This window comes from Cetorhinus maximus, chromosome 25 (genome assembly GCF_964194155.1).
Source record: "Cetorhinus maximus chromosome 25, sCetMax3.hap1.1, whole genome shotgun sequence".
In the NCBI taxonomy this organism is placed as follows: Eukaryota; Metazoa; Chordata; class Chondrichthyes; order Lamniformes; family Cetorhinidae; genus Cetorhinus; species Cetorhinus maximus.
Window position 1 is genome coordinate 8367694 of NC_135903.1, and position 20522 is coordinate 8388215.

At 46.0% G+C, this 20522-nt stretch overlaps 1 protein-coding gene across 8 annotated transcripts in view; it reads right to left on the bottom strand.

The window, feature by feature from the left end:
* LOC144667862 (protein AF-10-like) overlaps nt 1-20522 on the bottom strand; it is a 155869-nt gene that overhangs the window by 74353 nt on the left and 60994 nt on the right. The window contains exon 1 of one of the 8 annotated variants that reach the window (XM_078529419.1): nt 15944-16001. The exons of the other annotated variants lie outside the window; for them this stretch is intronic. Coding sequence (XP_078385545.1) covers nt 15944-15991 — 48 coding nt within the window. The 5' untranslated portion in view covers nt 15992-16001. Of the gene's footprint in view, nt 1-15943; nt 16002-20522 lie in introns of those variants that run through there. 8 annotated transcript variants of the gene reach the window in all.

Sequence of the window (20522 nt, forward strand, 5' to 3'; positions counted from 1 at the left end):
CAGACTGTGTGACCTCAAGGGCATCGCAGCTGAGCCTGATCCAGATTTCCCCCCACTCGCATGGGCGTTTTCCAGCAAGGGGGCCCGTGGGCCATCATCAGGTGTGGAAACTTGGACCATTTACCTCTTTTCTCTCTCTAAACACTGAGGCCAACTGTAGCCCACTTACTGCTACCCTGACTGCCATCAGCTAACTTAGCAGAGCCCAGGGGATGAACACTGAACACATTTGAATCTGTACACACTCACTGAATCATGAGAAGTGGATGGAATAAAAGGAGTTCATTCCCTTGGAAGTATGATAAAGCTTCGCTAAAACAACCACCGATGACATTTGGTATATAATGAATAGGGGCACACAGTATAAGAGAATAAATAACGATGAATTGATACAACATACTGGGTAGGGTCAACCGTGGCTCAGTTGGTAGCACGCTCGCCTGTAAGTCAGAAGGCTGTGACTTCAAGGCTCACTCCAGAAACTCGAGCACAGAAATCCTGGCTGACGCTCCCACCGAAGTACTGAAGGAGTGCTGCACTGTCAGAGGTGCCGTCTTTCAGATAAGATGGCCATTCGAGACCCCACATGCCATCTCAGTGAGACATGGTGCTATTTTGCAAAAGAGTATCCCCAGGGTCCTGGCCAATATTTATCCCTCAATGTCATTATCACATTGCTATTTCAAGTCCACATGACTCTTCATCAGAAGTCATTTTCCTCTTTAGTTCTGATGAAGAGTCATACTGACTCGAAACGTTAACTCTGTCTTCCTCTCCACAGATGCTGTCAGACCTGCTGAGTTTTTCCAGCAATTTTTGTTTTTGTTCCAGGGATGGTAACTATGGTTAGGAGGAAGGATGTGCAATATTGAGAGTATTTACCCTGGAGCAGAAAAGTCTAAGGGTAAACTTAATAGGGCTTTGCAGTTATGAAGGGTGTTGACCAGGGAACTAGGGCAAGACAAAGGTTGGAGGCTCAGGACTGAGGGGGTTATCAATTTATAATTCTCACAGAGTATACTGAGAGCTGAGTTGTTAAAAGGGTGGAATGCATGGCCATGGGAGGCAGCAGGCCAGTGGGAATAGATAGGAATTGGAGCTAGGAGAAACATGATCGGCCAAATGGCCTCCTTCAGTGCTGTAAACTTCTATGGTTTCCATTTTATTTCTCCAATTTGGGGAAATGCAGTGAAATCATGTCTGGGTTCAAACAGTGGCAAACGCTGGCCCAGCGAGCGATGCACATACCCCCTGAAAGAATAAAAAAGACCTAGCCAGGGAGAAAAAAAAAACCAACACGTGGAACAATTTTGTCACTTCTAACTTTCCAAGAAAGTTTAAGGCAACAGAAAGTAGGTGGTGAGGGATAATTTGCTGACAAGGCTATAGTTTGAGAGCTCGGAGGAAGTGGGAAACTGGCCTGAATTGCCAGTCCCGCTTGCTGTTCCAGTGAGCCCTTGCTGGAAAGCGCCTGTATGCACGAGGACAGGATCTGACCTAGCTGTGAAGCTCTCCCTAGTCAAACAGCCCACTGGCACTCACTGTAGGCTTCGCCTTGTAGAACTGATGCTCACTGGAGCCACTGCCGATGCAGTCACATCATTCACAAGAGTAAGAGTCAGCAGTGACTGGAGGGGAGGGTGGAAATTCAACGCAATAAAGGAAGTTGAAACCTTCTGGAGATAAAGCATTTGGAAGCTCACTTAAATATGAATTATTGATTTTCTCACGTTAATGGCCACATTTACTGAACACTTCCACATTAAGATTTCAGAGGGTCATATGAATTGCAAGATGAGAATAGTTCACGTTCTACCATGGAGCAGGGTAATGGAGTGTTTTTTTTAAAATCTGGAATTAAAAGTCTGATGATGACCACAAAACCATTGCCGATTGTTGTAAAAACCCCATCTGGTTCACTAGTGTCCATTCAGGAAGGAAATCTGCCGTTCTTACCTAGTCTGGCCTACATGTGACTCCAGATCCACAGCGTTGTGGCTGACTCATAAATGCTCTCTGAACAAGGGGCAATTAGGGATGGGCAATAAATGCTGGCCTGGCCAGTGACGCTCACCTCCCATAGACGAATTTTTAAAAAAATCATAGCAATCAATTACTTATCAATTAATCCACAAGAGACCGAGACGTATGGCAAGAAGAACCTCAGAGGAGAGCTTTGGGGAATACTTTACACAGAGGGTGTTTAGAATACAGGGCTCACTGGAAAATGGACTGTTTGAGGCTAATAGTATAAATGCATTTAAAATGAAGAAAAATAAGTACATGACAGAGAAAAGGCTAGCAGGGCAGGTTGACAGGGTGTAATGAAGAAGGGTGGAAAGAGGCTCCTGTGAAGTGTAAAGAACAGCGTAGACCACTTGGGCTGAATGATCTGCTTTTGCGCTGTTAATCATCAGCCAGAGCTCACTTGGTAGCATTCTCGCCTGCGAGTCAGAAAATACTGGTTGTGGGTTCAAGACCCACTCCAGGACTTGAGCACAAAAATCAAGACTGACAGTCCAACGCAGTGCTGAGGGGGAGCTGCACTGTCAGAGGTGCTAAGCTTTGATGAGACGTTAAATCGAGGCCCCATCTTCCCTCTTGGGTGGATGTGTAAATTCCCATGGCACTATTTTGAAAAGCAGGGGAGTTGTCCCCAGTGTACTGGTCAATATTTATTCCTCAATCAACCGAACTAAAATGGTTTTTCTGGTCACTATCCTATTGCTGTTTGTGGGAGCTTGCTGTGTGCAAATTGGCTGCTGCATTTCCTACGTTATAACCGTGACTGCACTTCAAAAAGTACTTTATTGGCTTTAAGATGCCCAGTGGTGCTATATAAATGCAAGTCTTTCTTTTAATTGTATTTATTTCTATGTATCCATTGGTCTAAAGCTACCTGATCTTATCAAGCTTGCTACACTTAATATGTCATGTTTCAAATTACTCATAAACTGTATCCAAAAATGCACATTCATCATTTGACTGGAATTTATTGGTTGTGACTCCCCAGTATTCTTGGCAAACGAAAGCTCAGTCCAGTCATTTTTACTCGCTGGAAACCCCTGGCCAACATGGGCCGAGCAAAAGGCAGGAGATTTTGTTTAAAAAAAATAGTCCAGCAATTTCTGAAAATTAGCAGCTGATCTGTCAGCAGCTTAACAGAAAAGAGGCAAGTTAATGGTTAGGGTGAGATCAAAGGTGTGTCTCAATTGCAGCTCGGGAGCCGCAAGCTTCTTTCCAACTCCTCTGTGAGCAGTGGTGGCAATAGGCCCATGTGTTCTGTGCCATTGCACAAAGCCCCAAGTGGCTCCAGTAATAGATTTGTCTATTCACATAGAGCGCAAACCAAACCTTTGCCTGTACCCCCATTAGGAAAACACTAACCATGGAAACCTCCTCCAGCTCCTGCCAGGCAAACACCAACCCTACCCATCTCCCCTGCCAAACACTGACACCAGTCCCGTTCCCCCCTCCCCCACCAGACAAACACTGAATGCTGCCCCCCTTCCCACCCCGGCATCCGCTGCCCCCCCACTCTCCACCGCCCCCCCACCCCCCACCGCCCCCCCACCCCCCACCACCCCCCCTGCCACAATGTTGTGGAGGCCAAGGTAAGATTTGTATTTAAGTAGCATCTTTCATGACCTCGGAATGTCCCAAAGCACTTTACAGCCAATGAAGTACTTTTTGAAATGTGGTCACTGTTGTCATGTAGGAAACACAGCAGCCAATTTGAGCACAGCAAGCTCCCACAGACTACAATGTGATAAATGACCAGAGAATTTGTTGTAGTGATGCCAGTTTGGGGGATAAATATTGGCCAGGACCCTGGGGCAGGCTTGTCTACTGACTTACATCCACTCGAGGGGGCAGATGATGCCTCAGTTTAATGTTTCATCTGGCACCCTCAGTAGCTGCACTGGGAGTGCCAGGCAGGATTATGGGTCCAAGTCTCTGGAGTGGGGCTTGTATCCAAGACTTTCTGACTAAGAGTGCTGCCCACTAAGCCATGCCTGGCACTGATTTCTCACCATACTGCCTGGTGAAAGTGGAAGACTTACGTTCCAATTCGTAGCATACTCTGTGACACACACTGCAGCAATCTCTTGAGGACTGCTCACAGGGTCGCCTGTGCAGATATTTTTCTAGTAAACTTTTCTGAAGTATGCTTTTCAGCAACCAAGAAAATGGGCCAGCAATTTGGTAACACGTGTGTCAACTGCGCACGCGCCTAAGAATCAGAAAAATTTGAAACAGCAAGTATCACATTATTCACACTGAGCACGTGATAGTTGAGTGAGGCTTGCCAAGTTCAACATTCAATAGCAGATATCAAGTTCAAACAAAGTCTCAACCACAGCCAAGTGGTGACACTCGAACCCTTGCGCTTGCTCAGATTACTCATCTACAGAACCATTCATGTCGCCAAGGGCCACATGCGCCCCAATAAGAAGCTGCTACTGACCCCATGAAGTGTAGCCAAATACCTGCCACAGGTGACTGGCTGGCAGGTCACTCTATCTCCTCCACTATCTACTATTCGCCTGTGAACCTTGACCGAGGCGATCCCTCTGTGAACCGTGGCTCAGTGGGTAACATTCTCACCTCCAATTCGGTAGGCTGTGGGTTCAAGTCCCGCTCCAGGACTTCAACAGGAAAATCTCAGCTGACACTCCAGTGCTGAACTGTTGGGAGTGCCATCTTTTGGATGGGGTGTTAAACCAAGGCCCTGTCTGCCCACTCTGGTGGGTGTGAAAGATCCCATGGCACTATTTTGAAGAGAAGCAGGGGTGTTACCCCTGGTGTCCTGGTCAATATCTATTCCTCAATCAACATAACAACAAAACAGGCAGAGCATCACATTGCTGTTCATGGGAGCTTGCTGTGGGTAAACTGACCGCCCGTTTCCTACATTACAACAGTGACCAAACTTCAACAAATATATAACACTTCAGCTCTGAAGAAGAGTCATACGGACTCGAAACGTTAACTCTGTCTTTCTCTCCACAGATGCTGTCAGACCTGCTGAGTTTTTCCAGCATTTTTTGTTTTTGTTTCAGATTTCCAGCGTCTGCAGTATTTTGCCTTCAACAAATATATATTTGGCTGTAAAGTGCTTTGGGATGTCTGGGTGGCTGCACAAAGGCGCTATATAAATGCAAGTTCTTTTCCCCTTTATCGAGCCTCATCCCACATCCATCTACAGTGGTCAGGATCGGGAATTATAGCCTTCATTACCGTGAGTCAATCTGTGGTGTCTCCACCTGCCCTGCTGGCATCAGCTAATTCGGCTCAGATGGGGGGAATTGAAAGAGAGAAAGGAAGACTGCTGTAACCACAAGATTCGCAGACACACCAGGCAATTACAAAGAAAGGGCATTTGCCAGCATGCTCGGTTATTGAGAAGCTTTAGGGAAGTGGTAATAATGACGTCTGTAATTACTAGAAATGGTTGAGGGTGATGTTACCACAAAATGAGACATGAGGAAATAAGTGCAGAAGACCACAGTCTAGGCACAACAGGCAAGAAGCAGGGGAACGGAAAGAAGTAGTAGTTCAGTGGGTTACATCGAATTTACAGCAGAAACAGGCTATTTAGCCCAGAAAACCTATACCAGTGCTCATGCTTCCACTCCTCTTCATCTCACCCCATCAACATAACCTTCTATCCCTTTCTCCCTCATGTTTTAATCTACCTTCCCCTCAACTACTCCTTGTAGCCACCAGTTCTGCATTCTAACCACGCTCTGGGTTAGAACGCTGCCAACTCTCTGGATTTAAGCCTGGTAGACGTGGCCTCATGTGAACTCCCAAAAACCAAGATTCCTCCAGCCAGAGCCAGTGAAACTCGACCCCATAAGCAGCTGCAGCAGTTTGAGTTTGATTCCTTACTGAGGTCACTGACAGCAGAACAAAGACTGGCCTACAACTGACCTGATTGAATGGACAGGTATTTTAGGAACATTTGTTACAGGTTATCCTTACCTTTATCTGCAATAAATTAGATAAATTATGCAGGCTTCAGGTAAAATCATAACGGTGCTCCAGTTTTGAGTTTCAAATGCATTTGATTACTCACTACCCACTTATTCATTCTTCCTCATGGTGAGTAACTGACAGTGTTTGCCATGGCTCAGTAGGTACCACTCTCTCGCCCGAGTCTGAAGGTTGTGGGTTCAATCCCACTTGAAACTGGAGTACAAAATCCAGGTTGACACAAGGAGGTGCTGCACTGTTGGAGGCGCTGCACTGTTGGAGGCGCTGCACTGTTGGAGGCGCTGCACTGTTGGAGGCGCTGCACTGTTGGAGGCGCTGCACTGTTGGAGGTGCTGGCTTTCAGATAAGAACTCTAATCAAACCCCCAACTAAAACACAAGAAGAAGTGGCGGCACTCTCCCCAGTACTTCATTGATACTTGTGAGTGGCAAACCCAAATGAAAAATTGGCAGATCTTCCTCTGCCAGAGCTAAGAGGCACTGAGGTCAATTACAGCGTCCCTCACCACCTGCCACACCACCATCACCAGCTTAGATCAGTTAACTCAGTCACAAATTAAGGTTGAGCCCAAGGCTTTCTTGGTCTGGACAGCTCAACCACATCCAGAAAGTGGCCTCCCACCTTCCACCTTCCATAATCTTGAGGGCGCCTCTGAAAACACAGCTTTCCCTCAGTACCACACTCGAGTGCCAGCTGCAGTCCTACAGCAGTGCCAGCGGTGAGAGTCAAACATGAGCCAATCACGTTAATGTTCCAAGGTGCTTCACAAGAGAGTAGTCAGACACAGATTGACACTGAATCAAAGGAGACATTAGGAGAGGTGAGCCCTTAAACAAAGTCTTTATCCACCTATTCAGTTGGACATAATGGTATCTATGGTGCTGGCTGAAGAGTAAGGGAGTCCCTCCAGTTTCCTTATTGGTGTCAGCCACGGCCCAATTTGTAGCAATCTCGTTTCTGAGACACAAGGTTCCAGGTTCAAGGCCCATTCCAGTGCAGGGCTGAGGGAGTGCTGCACAGTTGGGGATGCCATCTTTCAGATGAGATGTTAAACTGAGGCCCCAGCTGCCTGCTCGGGTGGATGCGAAAGATCCCGTGGCACGTTTTCGAAGAAGAGTATGAACGTTATCCCCCGATGTCCTGGCCAATATTCATCCCTCAATCAACATCACTAAAGCAAATTATCTGATCATTATATCAATGCTGTTTGTGGCGGCTTGCTGTGTGTAAATTAACTGCTGTGTTCCCGACATTACATCAGTGACTACACTTCAAGAAATAATTCATTGGCTGAAAATCACTCCGGGGGCTCCCGAGAGTATGAATGGTGCCAGAGAAATGTAACCCCTTCCCTTCTTTATATCAATGTCCTAAACATCAGCCCATCATTTAAATCTGCTCCAAGCAAATTGGCTGCCAGGTTTTCGACATTACAACAGTGACTATACTTCAAAAGCAATTCATTGGCTGTAAAGTGCTTTAGGATATTTGGTGGTTGTGAAAAGTGCAATGTAAATGCAAGGCTTTCTGTCAACTAACATTACTGACACACAAGTGGTCACTCATTTCATTGCTATTTGTGGGACCTACTGTGCACAACACTGGCTGAGTAAATGCTATTGTGTTGCCAAACTGAGTCACCTCCATGAGAAGTAGCTGAGTTACATAATGGGAATATTAACATACTGAAGGATTCTGCCACCTTTAAGTTAACACAGAATTCAGCTAGATGTGGGGGCAAGGCTTGAGTTGAGGAATAAGTTACATAGCAGAGAAAAATAATCCAACGGTCCTTCGCAAGATGAGAAAAGGCATAGGTGCCAAGACTTCTATGGGGAGTTAAGAGAGACCACTGAAGGCTTGGTCGAAGAGATAGATTTTACCAAAGCTTTTTAAAGTCTGGGGAGAGAAATCGGAGGGATTTTCTTTTTTTTTGTTCAGGAAGTTCCAGAGGAGAACAGTTTAAAACAGCTGAAGGTTCTGCCTCAATGTCAGATCGGAAGAAAGAGAGATGCACAGAAGGTCAGGGTATGAATCGAGGGTATGGGAGGGGTTGCAAGGTGGAAGAAGGTGCAGGGATTCAGTGGGGTGGAAGGAATTGTATGCAAGAACATAAATTTTAAATCTGGTGTGTTGGGGGAAATCTGAGCTAGTGTCGGTCAGCAAGGATTCTTCTGGGGTGGGGAAGCCAAATGGTAACAGGAACCACCACTGGTAGCCGTGCCTTCAGCTGCCCAGGCCTGAAACTCCAGAGTTTCCTTCCTAAACTTCCTCATCTCTCTTCTGCTCTCTCCTCCTTCAAAAGCCCACCTCTGACCAACATTTTAATTTTGCCTAATAACACTCCTAAGAAGTGGATATTTCTACTACATTGAAAAGTGCTGTGTGAATGTAGGTGGTTGCTGCTGTTGATCATGATTTACAGTATAAAAAGGGGACACACAGGAGTGTCTATTTGGTCAAAAAGCAGTGGAACTGGTTATGTTGCTTTTACATCATGGTGAACTTAAACCCGCTGAAATCTTTTAAAGAATCAGACAGCTGCACTACATTATCCTGTACAACAAATTCCATTAACCCTCTCAGCTCCGTCACACACAATCAGTTTTTGCTTCCCTCGAAGATTTCTCCTACTTTTTCTTGAAATTTCTGCCTCATCCAACAAACTGTCCTTTTAAGTGGTCATTCTTTAAGTGCTTTGACTGTGATGGCAGCCGCAAAGCCATGAAACCTTAGTCTATACCCAAGATGGGCTTTGTTTAAGGTCTCTTCTAAAAGCTAACCTCCAACAGTGCAGCACTCCCTCGGTTACTGGTACCAGAAGCGTCAGTCTGGATTTTGTGCTTTGGGGTGGGACTGGAATCCAAAAGCCTTCGGACTCACAGGCATGAGAGCTACCCACTGAGCCACAGCTGAGACATGAAGGCATTGGCCAATCATGCCAAGTCCCAGTGCATGTGTCTCACACTGGAACTGTTGGAAAAAACACAACACTCTCAGGTGCCTCTAAGCTGACATCAGTGGAAAGTTAATGAGGTATTTACGATCCCGGTACTATAACCTAACCCCTGCTGCTGACTCTCCTTGCAAACTGGCTCTATGACAGAATCTCCCGCACCTACCCGTGCACAGCAGTAAACATGAGCATGAGGGAACAAAAACAAAAATACCTGGAAAAACTCAGCAGGTCTGACAGCATCTGCGGAGAGGGATACAGTTGACGTTTCGAGTCCGTATGAGAACTAAGGCATATAGAAATGAGATGAAATATGAGCTGGTAGCAGTGGGTGGGACAGGAGAGCTCGATAGGGGGCCAGTGATAGGTGGAGGCCAAGAAGAGACTGCCAAAGACGTCATAGACCAAAGGACAAAGGGGTGTTGATGTCTATGACATCTTTGGCAGTCTCTTCTTGGCCTCCACCTATCACTGGCCCCCTATTGAGCTCTCCTGTTCCACCCACTTCTACCAGCTTATATTTCATCTCATTTATAAATGTCTTAGTTCTGATGAAGGGTCATTCGGACTCGAAACGTCAACTGTATCCCTCTCCGCAGATGCTGTCAGACCTGCTGAGTTCCAGGTATTTTTGTTTTTGTTCTAGATTTCCAGCATCCGCATTATTTTGCTTTTATCTTATGCGAGCATGAGGGAACCGGGCGCGGGTGCAATTGTGCACCCTTCTTCGCAAAATCTTCCGGTATGGAAGTCAGGCTAGATAAGGGTGTAAATGCATCACAGCAGCACACAGTGCTCCATCCAGAACAACCAGGCCTCAGTGAAGGTATAAGCAACAACCTGAAACAGCAGAACAGTGATCAGATCAATTAGCGTGATGCCTAATCTGGATGCAAAAGACCCATCAGCTCAAGTCCGATTAGTTACCAGCAACTCGACTGTGTTCCCATTACAGCATCCATTCATCATAAAACTTCCCGACCTCTCACCTTTCCTGGCACAGGAACCTAATAGGCCACTCAAACAGCCTCTCAAGCCTGTTCCGCCATTCAATTAGATCTTGGCTGATTTCATCTACCTGCCATGGTTCTGTAACCCTTAAAAACCCAAAGAAAGCCTATCAATCTCAGTTCTGAGATTTTCAGATGACCCCAAGCCTCAATAGCTTTTAGGGGAAATGAGCTGCAAATTTCCACAAACCCTTGCATGTCAAAGTACTTCTCGACATCACCATTGATGGTCTAGTTCTAATTTTTTAGACTGTGTCCCCTTGTTCTGCACACCCCCAAGTCAATCCCAGGTGTTCATCTCCCTCTATTAATGAAATACTACTTGTCGAATCCTAAACTTAGCCTGTACCTTCCTATCCCAACCTCCCTGGTGTTTCCCAAAATATAGATCAGCAGGTTAGCCTTGTGTAATTTTTAAAAAATTTATTTGTTCTTGGGATGTGGGCATCGCTGGCTAGGCCAGCATTTATTGCCCATCCCATTGCATTTAACAGTTAACCACATTGGTGTGGGTCTGGAGTCACATGTAGGCCAGACCAGGTAAGGGCAGCAGATTTCCTTCCCCCTGGAGGACATTAGTGAACCAGATGGGTTTTTAAAACAATCGACAATGGTTTCCTGGTCATCACCAGGCTTTTAATTCCAGATTTTTATTTAATTAAAAGTTGTACCATCTGCCATGGTGGGATTTGAACCCAGGTCCCCAAGACCATTACCCTGGGTCTCGGGATTACCAAACTAGTGACAATACCGCCTCCCCCTCAGACTAATCAAATGCTCTTATGCATTTCCACACTGCCCCGCCAAGATGTCTCCTTTCAAGGCTGAACAGCACGTACTTAACAGACTGTTCTTCACGAGCCTGCCTGTGACACTGAGGGGGGTGGGGAGGGGGAAAGAATTAACTTTGCTGTTTTTGTTTGCACTGTCTCCAGGGCTCAGCAAGCTCCTTGTTGCAGGGGCTGGAACCGCCCGCACTACCACACAAGACACGATAAGAGAAGCAACAAGCTCGCACTCAACCGGGACCACCTAAACGGCGCAGTGCACCGAGGGCAGCCTCACGATGCCGAAAGCCGAAGGTGTTGATAAACTATTGGGCCATGGCGATGTATCGCCGCGCTCAAAGCTCCGCCCCCCTCCTCGCCCATCCCCCGTTTTACAGGTGCTGGATTTCATTTTCCTTTTACGTGGCCTAACAGAGTGCAGCCAGCGACAACTGTTAGAAATGTTGACGCTTCACAAATTTAGCCGGATGTCACTTTGAGCAGCGCAAAACAAACAAAAGGATACCTTGCACGACAGTGTGTTCACACTGCTGTAGATGGCAGGGGACCAAGAGGAAAGACTTCAAAACACCTCTGGCATGTTACGCTCCCTTTTTGCTAATGGACCCAGAGTTAATCAGTTCTGAAATTCGACCTGTGAAATCCGGTTTCGAATTGTCCACCAAGGTATTGCAACGACTAATAGGGGCGTTATTGCAAGACTAGCAATACACAACAACTTGCTTTTACATTGCACTTTTAACACAGGTAAAATGTCCCAAGGCACTTGGAGCATTATTAAACAAAACGTGACAGCGAGTTACATAAGGGGATGTGAGGACAGATGGCAGAGGCAGGTTATAAGAAACATCTTAAAAGGAGGAGAGAGAGGGGCGGAGAGGTTTAGAGGGGAAATCCCAGAGCTTAGGATCGAGGCAGTTAGAATGGCAGAGCGATGAAAATCAGACATGCACAAGAGGCCAGAGCTTGAGGAGCAGAGATCTCGCAGGAACATAGGGCTGGAAGAGGTTACAGAGATAGGGCTATAAGATAGCTACAGTGAAAGCAGAACTGTTTTTCCTACTGTTTACACAAGGTTTACTGCTTCAGACTTGAATCTGCTCCCTATTCAGTGCAAACTGAGAAAAGGAGCTAGGAGGGGGTCTCCTGTAAACACAGCCTGCACGCACTACCCCAGAAGCTGCCCAAATCCATCAGCCCAGCACTGACAAGCTGCTGAATACGTTCACACTCACACACAACATTTAAGAGGCTCTAACCAGGGAAGCAAGGCCTTGTGCAACAAAGGCACACGTTCAAACCTACACCGCCACTTAGATTCAGGTGAAGAAAGCCTTTTCCATCCTTGCGGAATGCCAACCCTACTCCACCTAATTGTTTCTGGAACGAGTCCCGTGTCCCACCTTCAACCACCCTTCCTGAAAACCCAGACCAGCTGTTCACCGCTGTGTAAAGAAATGCTTCCTGACATCTGTCCTAAACTTGACCTTCACAATCTTGAACCTCACATCCTCCTGTGCTGATGTCTCTCATTGGATTGTTCTGTCATATCTTCGTTTAAGCCATTGCATTTATTGTATAATTTTAAACGCACCCTTCACCTGGGCTGAAGAGAACTCAATAGAAGTCAGGTGTAGCAGAAGATTGGCCCCGCCCCATCCCTAGGCTTTAGGACACCTCCTGCTTAAGCAAGAAACATGAGAACTGGATTAGATCCAGCTAGGCATCAAGTAGACCGTCAAAGAGACAGTGTTCAGCGATTAAATCCATCAGACCTGATGAGCCTATAGGCCTGAGGATTCATCTCTGGTGTTAGCTGCTGCAGCCTGGAGGAGACGGAGCCAAAACTCATAATGACCCCATCCAAGAGGTGCCCAATAATGGTGGGCTGGATATTGATTAGGGCCAGGGACCCTGGCTATGTTTCCACCTCCCCCCGCCTTAGTTGAGATCCTCTACGTCAGAATGGACATGAAACTTTCGTGGTGGTACAGCTGAATATAACATCACACATTATAGTTCTCCACCACACTATCTGAATATCTTACCAGGTTAACTTGTTCAGTCTAAAATGGTGAATCAAAACATCATGGTATTTGATTTAGTTATATAGATATAATAACAATATGCATTTATATATCACCTTTAAAGCTAAATAAAAACGCCCCAATGCCCTTCACAGGTGTGTTCTCAAACAGCATTTGACATCAAGCCACACAAGACGACAAAGACCGAACGTTTGGCCAGGCATAGGGTTTAAGGAGCATCTTAAAGGAGATGGGAGAGATAGAGAGGTGGAGAATTTTAGGGAGGAAATTCCAGAGCTTAGAGTCTAGGCAGCTGAAGGCATGCTGCAAATGGTGGAGTGATGTAAATTGGGAATATGGAAGTGGCTCGGATTGCAGGGGAACAGGGATTGTGAAGTATTGTAATGGTGTAGGAGGTTACAGAGATATGGAGGGGGCAGGGAGGGATCTGAACACAAGGATGAAAAATTTAAAATTGAGGCTTTGTCAGATGGGGATTCTGTGAGCACAGGAGTGATGGGTGAATGGGACTTGGTTTGAGTTAGGATAGGGGCAGCAGAGTTTTGAATCAGTCTGGCCTATGTGTGACTAGTCCCTGGCTACTGTGGTTGACCCTTAATGCCCTCTGACACCAAGTGGTGTAGCAAGCCACCCAGTTGTAAAAATAAATTGCTCCAAGGAATGACCCCACCTTCTCAGGGGCAACTAGTGAAGGGTAATAAATGTGGCTTTGTTGGTCTCCTCCACTTCCCAAGAACTGAATACAATCAAAGACTGGAACAGAAAAGAAAGGACAAAGATAAATTACCATTGGGTTGGTAAGAACCACATTAAAGAAAGACAGACTTGCATTTATACAGGGCCCTATACAACCTCAGAAAATCCCAAATACTTTACAATCAATATAAGACTTGTAATCACCTCTTTAATGGAGGAAACGTGGCAGCCAATTTGCACACAGCAAGGTCTCACAAACAGCAATGTGATAATGACCAGATCATCTGTTTTTAGTGATGTTGGTTGAGGGATGAACATTGACCAGGACACCAGGGAGAACACCCCTGCTCTTCTTCGATTAGTGCTGTGGGATTTTTTTTACATCCCACTAAGGGGGTGCGTGAGGTCATAATCGAAAGGCAGCCCCTGACACAGCGCTGTATTCTTCCAGTAATGCACTGAGTGTCGACCTAGATTACGGGCTCAAGACTCCAGAGTGAAATTGCTACCAACTGAGCCAATACGGGCACCTCCACCCAACTCAAACCCACTAGCAAAGTCCCTGGTCTATCAATGAGACATTGGGCAGGGTTAGGGTGGAGGATTGGAGGGGGGTGGGGTGCGTGCAGGGGACCGGGGGGCAGTGATGACATTGTAAATCAAGGACATCATTCTCCCCTGGCAACCAAAAAACAATTGCCAATAAATAAACGCAGCGGATTATGTCATGAGTCACAAATAGTTCCACTCAATAACGTAGCTCCATTCTCTATATAAACTATCCAGGACTGCCAGCCAGACAGATTAAATAAAATCATCCACATTCGCTTCACAGCGTTAACAGAATTAGGGAAATGCCAGCTACCCTGAGTGATTTCATATGTGGGATCTCATTTTAGCCGATTGCTTCCTCAAGGCTGTATCTCATGATTCATGCTGTCACCTGAACGCCTGCAGTATTAATTTGCCAATTCCATTATTCTTTGTACAATAACAATGCACAGATATATTGCTGATTTTGTTTAATTCACAAACAGATTTGGCAATTAGCTACCGTCAAAGCAATAACCTCCCCTTGGAGTCAGTGTCAGTTGCGGCTCAGTTGGCCGCCCCCTTTGCTTCTGAGTCAGAAGGTTTTGGGTTCAAGTCCCACTCCAAAACTTGAAATCTAGGCTAGCACTCCAGTGCAGCACTGCCAGAAACATCAAAGCAAAGCTCCCTTTTGCCCCCTCAGGTGGAGGTAAAGATCCCATGATACTATGGTGAAGAAGTGCAGGGGAGTTCTCACCAGTGTCCTGGCCAATATTTATCCCTCAACCAACATCACCAAAAAACAGATTATCTGGTCATTACCACATTGCTGTTTGTGGGCGTTTGCTGTGTGCAAATTGGCAGCCACGTTTTCTAAATTACAACAGGGACCACACAACAAATGGACTTCATTAGTTATAAAGTGCTTTGTGACATCCACTGGTCATGAAAGGCGCTATATAAATGCAAATCTTCATTTTTTAAAAAAAATATGCTCGTATGAGGGTTATATTAAAATTTGCAACATAGAACCAGGCCATTTGGCCAGCTGGTCGATGCCAATGTTTATGCTCCATGCAAACCTCCTCCCAGCCAATTTAATCGCACCCTGTCAGCATAACCTTCTGCTCCTTTCTCCCCTACGTGTTTGTCCAACTTCCCCTTAAATGCATCTATGCTATTCACCTCAACCACTCCATGCGGTAGAGAGTTCCACATTCTAACCATTCGCTGGGTAAAGAAGTTCCTCCTGAATTCTCTATCAATGACCATCTTATATGTATGACCCCCTTAATTCTATTAATTTTAAGCCAATGTTTACAACACTTAGTTAATCACGTTCAATCAACAGAGTGGAGGGGGGCTACACTGAATGGAGTGGGTGGGGAGGAGACGGGGGGGGGGGGAAAATCAGCCATGGTTCCAGTGAGTGGTCAGTATCCACCAACCAATCACAATCCAGTGACCTTGCTTGATGTGAAACTTCAAGTTAGAACAAGACGAGGTTTGATTGCGCTGGCCTCTGTGACTGAATGTTTGGCCTCACAATTGGGGTGATATACTGGAGGGGATGGGGGGGGGCAACCCTGCATGGAACCTGCGTGAAATGGGAAGAAAGGGAAAGAGGTTGAAATTAATAAAGAATCGCTGACCTGAAACGTTAACTCTCGTTTCTCTCCACAGATGCTGCCTGGCCTGCTGAGTGTTTTCGGCATTTTCTGTTTTTATTTGACGTGAGTAAATCCTGTTACCTCAGGTGCCTCCGGAAATGGACGCCAGTTTCATATTAAAAACTATATCAACATCAGGTTGTTTCAGGTGAGTTTGAAGCACACTTATTAAATCCGTCTCTTATATCAAAGAAACGAACTACATTGTTTGAAAGCTCCCACCAGCTTCTCATGTGATGCATACCTGCCACCTTGCCAAGGTAGGTGTGCACCTTTCCAGACTTGTTTTCATGAATCATTTTCTGCTTTCAACAAGAATTCCAAATCAGCAGTTTAAAAAAAAAATACATAAGCAGACAACTCCACCCCAAAACCAAACACCGAAGCCACGATCAAAACGAGACCCTAGCGCAGGTTAACACACGCGAGACACACCAAAAAAAATCATTTACCTTAACAACCATCACAGCTTCACAGAAACCTGCAGAAGGAGCACTGGAGATGAAGTGGGGTAGGTTGCACAGGGTTGTTGCAAAACTTCACCTGAGGGCAGGGAGCCTCTCTTTAATGCTGCATCGATGCACTCCCTTATTTACAGATAGAAAAAGTACTGTAACATCGGGAAGACCAAAGCCTTTTTTTGCAACCTGCGGGTGAATGGTCTCTTTAAACAGCTGTGGAAAAAAATGCTTACAAACGGTTGGGGATCTGGCAAAACCTGAACACCAGACGTAGGGGCGTGACCAAGAGTGCATTAAACATGTCCCTGTGAAAGCCCAGCTATAGCTCAGTAAATGGATATCCTGCGAATGCCTTAAACTTTTTCTCTCCCCAACTTCCAAAACACTTCGACATCTCTCCATAACTTGAAGGCTAAATGAATGTGTGTGTCGATCTTCACATTCCAGTTTAAAGTGTGGCATTTAAACTGCACCAGAACTAGATCCTGCAAACCCTTCCCCCAACCACCACTGAGAAGCAACAGTAAACTTCTACTTTTTTTTTAAACCTCTCTCTCTCTCTCTCACTGCAAACAAGACAAACCAGACTGGCCATTAAAGAGACTCGAGGCTGGAGTCTACAATGAGACACAAGGACTTGCTTCACTTTATAACAAGTGGCCCTTTCCACAAAAGCAGCTTTCATTTCCACTAAGAACCGAGGTCTCTCTTCTTGCCATCCGGAAACAAACTCCATTCTACACGGAGACACAGACGGAGACACACACAGGGACACACACACACAGACAAGCCCACATATAGAGAGAGGCATAACAAATCTACAGAGAAAGACAGACAGACACACATACAGAGACACAGGAATACACAAATACACACATACATACACACACACACACACACACTCCAAGTAATTACCAAATCAACAGACCTGTGCATTCTTGTGACGGGGATTATCGGACTTGTTGCTGGGGGTGATAAAAACACACACACACACACACACAAGGACAGGACACTATTTACACACCACTCACCTCTCATAATATCACATGACTGAGCAGCTCTAATCTCCTCCGTGCAGGAGTCCAGTGTCGTTTGTCCATGGCATCGGATGCCTTGCTAAATTCTCTGTATGCTGGCTCAGCAAGTTTGCAATCAACTAGACTGGTCTGTCCTCCGTCAGCAGCAGGAGTACAGTATCAGAGGCAGAATGCATCGCACCTAATTACACTGATGGATTGCTGCATTCAGTGATCACCAGAGAATGCAAAATCAGTAACTTATGTCAGTGCTGCCTTTACAAGGCAGAATTTGTTAACCCTATACTGTCCGTGCAATGCAATTTTAAACATTTAAAAGGGAAATCTTCCATAATACTACCAGGAACTTTAAACATGTATCTAATATCCTCCTCTCCACATTTTCTCCCCATCTCCAACAACAACTTACATTTATATTGCGCCTTTTCCTACATTACAACAGTGACTACACTTCAGAAAACATTGGCTGTAAAATTCTTCGAGACATCCGGTGGTCATGAAAAGCACTATAAGCACAAGTCTTTCTTTTCTCCTTTCTTGAAAGCATAGTAAAACATCCCAAATCCCTTCACTGGGTGTTTAGCAAACAAAACTTGACACTGAGGTGTTAGGTGACATTAAGACAGGTGACTAAAAGCTTGGTCAAAGGGTTAGTTACCCCTTTGAAATCTAAAGCCTAGGTTTTATGGAACACAGGTAAGTGGGGGGAGAGGTAGATGCGGAGAGGTTTAGTGAGGAAAGTCCAGTGTTTAGGGCTCAGCTGAAGTCATGGCTTCCAATGGTGATGTGAAGGGCTGTTTAAACTGGCAGAATTGGAGGATTGCAGAGATCTCGGGTGGTTGCAGGGCCGGAGGATGGTTAGAGATAGGGAGGGATGAGGCCATGGAGGGATTTGAAAACAAGAATGAGAATTTTAAGTTTGAGGCATTACCAGGCCAGGAGCCAATTTAGATCATTGAGGTGATTGGTGACTGGCACCTGGTGCCATTCACGGGTGGGCTACAGGTGCTAGAGCTCTTAGCGCTCTCTCAAGACAGAGCGCCACAGCAGGGTGTTTCGGCAGGCTTTTTACTCTGGGGCGTCACAGACAAACCCAATCATGTCTTGAAACAAAGTCTACACAGGAGGCTTTCCAGAAAAGCCACTGGATAGCACCCAGGAGAGCAAACCTGTCTGTTCAGGTGTTTTCCCTCTTGAAGAGCAGAGTTGACAATCAGCTGGCTCAGCATAGAAAGCTGCACCTTCCTTTGTACATCTGAGCTAGGATCGCCATTCCCACACACACTTGAAAGAAAGCACTTGCATCTATGGGTGTCATATGGTTCAATTGTAACATTGTCACTTCAGGGCTAGAAGGTCGAGTTCAAGCCCCACTCCAAAGACTTGAGCCTATCTGGGAAGACACACTCAGTGCAGTACTGAAGGAGTGCTGCACTGTCAAAGGTGCCAACATCTGGATGAAACTTTGGACCGTATGCTCACTGAGATGGATATGAAAGAGCCGACCTGTACGCGATGGGCCAAATGGCCTTCTTGTGTCCTGTACTATTATATGTTTCTAGGCCAACCAACATGAAGTACACATTTGGACATCATCAGGGTCGTGTCCACCTGTGGCCAGAACTAAATGGTGTCCTTCATGCCCAATGGAGGCTTACTCGAAACAACAACTTGCACTTATATAGCGGCTTGAACATAGTAAGACATCCCAAGGCACTTCACATGTGCATAATCCAACAAAATTTAACATGAGCTACATAAGATCGCAAAACACTTTACAGAGAGGAAGGGAAAAAAAAGAAGAGAGTCAGGAATACAGGTCAAAGCAGGGTTGGCGTGGATGGATTTTGGAGGCATTTCCATAAAGGAATGTGTATAACAAGGCAAAGAAATTGAGGGAAGAAGTCCCAGAGGGCTGGAGCATCTGGGCTGAATGAGTGGTCACTGAGGGTGGAGCAGAGGACGACCGGTTGATCACTAAAGCAGCGATCTACATTTCCCAATACCAGCGATTTAGACTCAAGAAAGACCTCTATTCATATAGCACCATTTCACAGCCTCAGCATATGCCCCATCTCTTTACAGCCATTGAAGTATATTGAAGTGCAGTCACTATTGTAATGCAAGAAAAAAGACAGCCAATTTATACACAGCAAGCTCCCACAAACTGCATTGCAATAACGCCAGAATAATTGGTTTCAGTAATGTTGACCGAGGGATAAATATCAACCATGGAGAACTCCTCTGCATTTCCTCAAAATAGCATCATGGAGCCTTTACTTCCACTTGACAGCAGGGGCTGCCTTGGCTTAAAATCTCATCCGAAAGACCCGTCCGACAATGCTGCACTCCCTCAGTACTGAACCGCTGATGTCAGCCTAGATGTTATGTTCAGGTCTCTGGAGTTGGACTTGAAACCACGACCTTCTGACTCAGAGGCAGGGGGCTGCTAATCGCTGAGTCACGGGCAGATGCACAACGCCTCATTACTCTGCTGAATGGAGAGGGGAGTTGCAGTCTCTGAATAGTGGGTTGATTTCGAGTGGGATACTGGCATCAAAAAGGAGTGGAGAGGCACCTCAATCCTACCTTTACCCCCTGCCCATCACAGCCCGTCAACTACAGCCCGGCCTCCTGATACAGAGTTAAAAGCCAACGAGGTGCTGGATGCAAAAACCTCATGTGCTGCTCAGGGTGGGGAGAAAGGTGACATCCCTGCCTCTTTACCACAGCCAAAGGCGACTGGGCACTATAGGCAAGGGGAGAGATGAATCCTTTTATCAACACACTCGTTAACTGGTGCAGCTGCAATTATAAATAACGCACGCTCGACAGAACGGCAAATACAAGGCCAGGTAAAACTCATTAATCTCCACCTCGTTAGTCCAATCACTTCAAATTCCAGAGCCACATGACACGGAACAGAGTTCGCACTGCACAATGGAGTTTGGACTTGTTGCCGAGTTATCCTGGACTCCTCCAGCTCAGTGACAAGCCAGCTGGGCCTGATGAATGATGCTGCTTCATCTCACGCTCCAAGGGTTTCATGTGAAACTTTCAGAGCTTGCACTGAGCTGCTGTTTACAAGCCTGGGGGTGAAGGCCTTCCTGTAGTTTGCAAGTCAGGTAACACAACCACCCCCCCCAACACCCCCCCCCACCCCTCCCCCCACAATCCTAACACCACACTGGCTTTGGGAGGCCGGGAATGTGGGAGCAAGAGGGGAAAGGAATGAAGGGAGAATTTAAATCGTGCCTTTCGCAACCTCAAGACATCCCAAAGCACTTTGCAACCAATGAAGTACGTTTGAAATGCAGTCACTGCC